The sequence below is a fragment of the Epinephelus lanceolatus genome, chromosome 3 (genome assembly GCF_041903045.1).
Source record: "Epinephelus lanceolatus isolate andai-2023 chromosome 3, ASM4190304v1, whole genome shotgun sequence".
NCBI classification, from domain to species: Eukaryota; Metazoa; Chordata; class Actinopteri; order Perciformes; family Serranidae; genus Epinephelus; species Epinephelus lanceolatus.
The window spans coordinates 5,491,529-5,497,849 of record NC_135736.1 but is presented as its reverse complement, the minus strand read 5'-3'; the positions used below and the strand labels follow the sequence as shown (position 1 = coordinate 5,497,849).

The window sequence follows — 6,321 nt, the reverse complement described above, 5'->3', positions numbered from 1 at the left end:
AATAAGCAATATTTGTAGCTTGAACTTGAAATTTAGGTGACTCTATTAATATAGCATATTTCATTACAGGTCAACTAAATTTTGCATAACATTAAAGTGCATACAACAAGTGACATGGAAATATATTTAATAAAATGCAAGAAGAACCACCCACCCTTCCAAAGACACTGACATACCACAGAACCATCCCACAATCACACACACACACAAATGCAGATGATTAAATCTAAAATGTGTGAGAATCACATTGGTGCTCAAGACTCCACCTCCAAATCAGTTCTATAAGACAGATCAGACCTTGTGAGCTACTGAACACAGTTTGATGTCAACAGCCATGGTAAGAGCCGACTTGATTGAGTAATCTGTGACATCAAATTTCTCCGATTACTCAGTCATTTGCTTAGTGACATCCAATTTACATTGAAATTTTCGATTCAAAATTTGCATTGTTTAACTGATTCTGTGCCTCTGCCTTTTACCTTCTGTTGCTTTTTATTTTCTTTTGTGCAGATGGCCAGGCTGTGGCATCTCATGCTCCTGTGCTGGGCATGGACTCCTCTGTGTCTGCTGTCCAGTGTAAGCTTCAGAGGTACACCGCAGGAGTGTGAAAAGGCTCCCTTTGTCCCTGGTTACAATCTGGGTGGAGAGGGCTTCGACATCGTCACAATGAAACGGAAAGGTGCCTATGTCATCGACACTGAAACATGGAAGCTTGGCAATGGCACATGCAGGCTATTCAGCAACAGCTACATGAACCGAGAGAGCCAGAAGGTTCCAGTTGCCGTGGTGGACTGGAGAACCCTCCCTAAGTGCAGTTTGAAGGTCTCCAGTGTACTCTATGATTCTGTCGAAGCTCTTGTCAATGATTCCACCTCAGCTGTGTCCAATGATTGGAAAATTGGCCTTGAAATTCCTGTAGACCCATCTGTCACTCTTGGTTTTTGCTTTGGAGGCTCCCACTCCAAAGAATCTATCTTTGGCATGCAAAAGTCCAAACAAGACCGCTACACCTTCGCTGGCCATTCTGTCTACTGTAACTACTACCGGTGAGTATGTGGACAAGTGTCTTTTGTCATTTATCTGGTCAGTTCACTGAGATATGTTTTGTTTTACAGTGTCCTGGATAAATAACAATAATGACAGTAATTCTGCGTAAAATAACATATACAGTCACGTGAATAAAATGGGACTGTGATAGATTTTAACTAATTAATATTCTTTCTGTTCTTCACAGCTACAGACTGGCAACAAAACCTCCACTGAGTCATGATTTTGAATCAGCTGTGAACTCCCTTCCTTGCTATTCACCCAAAACATTGTCATTATATCGCAACCTGATTGACACTTATGGTACACATTACATCACACAAGTGTCGCTAGGAGGGCAAATAAAAGCAATCACTCCCATCAGGACCTGCGAGGCAACCATGAATGGACTGACAGCAACAGAAGTCAATGACTGTCTGTCAGTGGAGGCCTCTGCTAGCTTTGCAAGCACTGCCAGCATTAAGGCCATGTGCCAGCACTGTCAGAAAAAGAAGAAGAAGTTAGGCCTTACCCAAGATTTCCGCACCATGTTTAATGAGCGTAACACAGAGGTCATAGGTGGACACATTGACGGTGCTGATATCCTCTTTGAAGGCCAATCAAACCCATCGGTCTATAACAGCTGGCTCGGCTCACTGAAAACCACACCTGATGTGGTCCAATACAACCTAAAGCCACTGCACACCATACTCCCAAGTGCTCATCCTGCCAGGGCCGGACTGAAGCAAGAGGTGGAGAAGTACATCAAGAAAAATGCAGTGTTGAAAAAATGCTCAGAAACCTGTAAGATTGGGCAAAGATCCAATAAAAGGGATCCTTGTGCTTGTGTTTGCAACAGTGATCAGAATATCAAGTCAAACTGCTGTCCTGCTGGGAAAGGTCTTGCTACATTAAAGGTTTTCAGGCTCTATGCAAAAGGGTTGTATGGTGATAGGTGGACTCAGACAGATGGTTCAGTTGAGGTGAGATACAGAGATCAGGTAAAGCGCACTACCATCATAAGTAACAACGACAATCCCACATGGCGGGAGACATTTGAATTTGGACCCATTGTCATTAATATGAGAGACAAACTTAGATTCCGTGTTTATGATGAGGATACCTACTGGAATAGTGATCTACTTGGTGAGTGTTCATTTGATCTGCATAGAGGGAAAGTGAGTGACAGCTGTATGTTTGACTATGGTACCTTCTTCTTCTCCTACATAGTAGAATGTGCACCAAGTCTCGGTGGTCACCAATGTCAAGAATACATGCCCTCCCCCATGAGTCCCTCTTTGGCCAAGGTCTTCCACACCAGAAATGGGGTCCTTCTTGGAGACCTGGGGAAGAGGTATGCTCAGTCACTCAGTCAGTCAGGTTAAGGTCAGCTGTTGACATGAGATGTGGTTATGAAACAATAACAATTTTCTGATGATCATGTAAGTAGTTAATAGCATCTTTCACTGTTACTCTTTCTTTGTTTGACTTTGGTAAAAAGTTAATCTTAAAATGTAATCCAAAACTTTGTCTGTAAAAATTGATGTTTGATAATCTATCTTTTCTGCTGCTTCTTTATCATTTGTTAAAAACTCTGCCATTAAAGCATCGACAAAGACAACACCAGTGTCTGCCTGATTTTATGTGGTGAATGTTTCTACTGTGTAATTTAGTGGTTTACGTGTAAGGATTAGGGTTAGGAGGTTAGGGTCAGGGGGGCTAGGGTTAAGTTTAGGGTTTACTGAATGCAGCCACACATATAGACTTTCCAACCTTGTGTGTTCAACTTTGTAAAAAAAAAAGAAAAAAAAAATTATATTAATAATAACTTTCATCTAAAGTTCCTTGGAATGAGGTGCCATTGAGTTGGATTTTAATACTTTTTTAAAGACTCCTTTTCATCTCTGGAAACATTTTTCAGCTACAGTTTAACTAAGACACTCTTCCCTGTTGTGGGCTTAGGTGTAAAGTGGAAGGATTTGTGCTGAAAGAATACAAAGATACAGGTGTTAATTGCTTATTTGATCCTTATCTATGCTCACTGATAGCTCTTGTATTAAAAATGTAATCCTACAGCTGCTACTTTGATCACTGAACAAGTGTAATTTCATTTCTTGTTGTCCCACCAATTTTAAATTGAGAAGAAATGGGCCATCAGCAGTGTACTGCAATAAAAAAATATTCTATCCAACACATAATCATCAAATCACTGTGACCTTGTTGTACCTAAAGGAAATGCAGATGACAACCGGGGGTGTCATAAATTGTAATAGCACGGGATTAACAGAAACTCAAAATAAAGGAAGAGAAAATAATGTGAATGAAAAAGGGAGGGTAAGGAGAGTTAGGGTGATACACAAAAAAAACAAGTCAAACAAGACAGACAGAATAAAAAGCCACCCTCCTGCAGACATTTAGCTGTGAATCACATCAAAGCAGTGTGCACTTTAGTCATCTTTATCATAATATCCCATAGCTAACTATCTGAACAGCAGACAGTAATCTGTGTGCTCCTGAGTTTGAACAAAATAACACAAGGTTTCATGGGCTGGGTTTGGAGGGTTGTGTGTGTGTGTGTGTGTGTGTGTGGTGATGGACAGCTGAGCATGGAAGGTCAAGGAGCACTGATATGGAAGCAGTATGACCTCTGACACTTTTATGTCTGTTTGAATGTCGACTGAACATTCACACCAAACTACATTATAATTTTGACTGCTTGGACGGCTCCTCTCTCTCTTTGGTGCAGGACAGAGCGATACAGAAGATCCTATATACCAACAGCCATCAGGCTTTTTATTTCTTTGACATATAATAGATGAGCTGACAGTTAAAGTTATTCTTATTCTTATTAAAAACTTGTTGGTTGATTTAATAATAGTTTGATTTTGTCTTGATTGTTTGTGTGTGGTGTGTGTGTGCGTGTCTGTAGGTCAGAAGCGGAACGAGAGGGAGGCAGAGCGTCAGTCTCTGACTCACATTGGCGTTGACAGAAAAATTTCCTTTTCAGCCAAGACCTCCAGATATGATAATGAACACATTGTCACTTTATTATCCAATCAGAACACATCATTAGCTCTGTGTCTGTGTCATGTTTACATTTATTAAAAGTGCTTTTTTTTTTACATTAAATCTAAGAAAAACAAACGGTCAGTGATCATCACACATTGCAGTGACATATTAAAATAAGATATACTAAATTAAGATCAACATGTAACATTTTCTTGCTCTGAGAGGTCACAACAGTTTTAATGTTCTGCTGGGAACAACAATGGTAAACAATGATTGGACGCAGAGCGGACGGTCAGTACAGAATAGATGCTCAGCACAGAATAGTCGCTCCATGCAGAATAGATGCTCAGTGCAGAAATAATGCTGAGTGCAGAAATAATGCTCAGTGCAGAGCTGACGCTCAGCACAGAATAGATGCTCAGTGTAAAACACACAGTCATTGCAGAAAAGACACTCAGCACAGAATAGATGCTGAGTGCAAAATAGACGCGTAGTGCAGAATGCAGAATGTGCACACTCACTGAAGAAGAGACGCTAAACTCTACTGCTGGAATTTTTTGGAGTGTATTACACAAAGAATTGACAAAATATGCTGGCCTCAGGAAACACACATTTTGTCAAATCAAGGCAGAGCTGTAGCTGCAGCTGCACTTGTTGCAGTCTCCCATGTTTAGTTAATGCTGTCAGTGCTGTTATCTCAGTACACAGTAGCAGCAGGCATCAAGTGTGCACAGTGTGTTCTCCTTGGGTTGACAGGTATAAAGAATACTGTTGAAATTACGAAGCTGTGCAGCGCTACAGGGTTAATTGTAAACATGCCATGTTGTACATATATACAAAGCCAAACATACATATGCACACACGTGCACTTAAAAATTAGAAACAACCCAAGTCATGAAATGCAATTAAAGTATGATTGTGTTAGGCAGGGTTGGGTTAGTTACATTCATAAGGTACACAAAATTAGAGTAGTCACTGAGGAACTAATGAGGAACTAATGAGGAACGAATGAGGAACTAACTATTAGTTAATGGTCAGTTCCTTAGCAACTCATGATCAAATTTCAGAGGAGTAGTTACTGAGGAACTAATGAGGAAGTATTAGTTAATGGTCAGCTCTTCATTAGAAAGTGAGACATCAAAATGAGTAGGTAATGATCATTACCTACTCATTTTGATGTCTCACTTTACTTTAGGGTACACAAAAAAGTAACTAATGAGTAGGTAATGAGTACTGAATCATTACCTACTCATTTTGATGTCTCAATTTACTTTAGGGTACACAAAAAGGGTAGGTAATGATTAAGTAATAGTTAGTTCCTCATTAGTTCCTCAGTAACTACTCCTCTGAAATTTGATTAGAAGTTACTGAAGAACTGACCATTAACTAATAGTTAGTTCATCATTCATTCCAAATTTTTGGCCGATTGAGCATGTTGAATTGGCGGCGGAGCTTGTCGGTGAGAGAGATCACTCTGACTGGCTGTTCAGGTTTTATATCCTCGCCCCTGTAGCGAGTGAATCTGCCTGTAGTAAAACTGGGGCTAACTGGTGCTTCCTCCTCAGGCTCCACTTCACTCAGCTGCCCGACAGATCCGCTGCTTCTTCCCACTTCAACCTGAATAACAAACCGAAGCTAGCTCGGAGTGGCTAGCGGAGCGTTAAGGCCAAAACATATCGGCGCCGTACGACGCGCGTCAAAACAGCCGCCCCCATTATGTGCTACTTGGCCGTCGAATGTAGTCTTTTTTTTTTTCCACAACTTTATTTAAGACAGGAAGTTTACAGAATGCAGATCTTCAACATTACACATATCATATATAACATATGCCAGGGGGGATAAGAGTTTACAAGAAAATATTAAAATGATCACAAATATTAATGGTTTTGATTGCCTTTTGATTAAGGGAAAATTTAATGGAATCGATGTAACGAAAGCAACAAAAGAAGGTTTTCTATGTGTAAACTTACATTTGTGAATGTGAAATCTTGCCAAAAGTAAAATGAGATTAATGATAAATCTTTCATTGGGTTTTGCCGTATTTCTGTTAAAGTCAAAAAGTCCAAACAGCACATCCCTCCAAAACAGCTTAAATTCTTTTTCAATATTGTGCGCACTAAAATTACAAATATCACTCCAGAGTCTTTTGACAATTGGGCAGTGCCAAAATAAATGAGTTTCAAGCATCAGGTGTAGTCTTTGTAGTGTGCTCAAATGCAACTGACACAGGGTGACGTGAGGCGACGTAGATGATGCAACAGTTGGCTTTCGTTGCCCCTAGTTCTT

At 40.1% G+C, this 6,321-nt stretch overlaps 1 protein-coding gene across 1 annotated transcript; it reads left to right on the top strand.

Moving 5' to 3' along the window:
- The first annotated feature begins 490 nt into the window (after positions 1-490).
- Positions 491-2,647, top strand: LOC117255803 (perforin-1-like). Its single transcript, XM_033625000.2, has 2 exons — positions 491-1,046; positions 1,235-2,647. Exons 1-2 carry the CDS (start codon positions 511-513, stop codon positions 2,409-2,411), a joined length of 1,713 nt encoding a protein of 570 aa, XP_033480891.2. The 5' UTR covers positions 491-510; the 3' UTR covers positions 2,412-2,647.
- The last annotated feature ends 3,674 nt before the right edge of the window (positions 2,648-6,321 follow it).

Coding starts and splice junctions, on each gene's coding strand:
- LOC117255803 (XM_033625000.2), top strand. CDS start 511: ATGGCCAGGCTGTGGCATCTCATGCTCCTGTGCTGGGCATGGACTCCT. Junction 1,047..1,234: donor GTCTACTGTAACTACTACCG/GTGAGTATGTGG, acceptor TGTTCTTCACAG/CTACAGACTGGCAACAAAAC.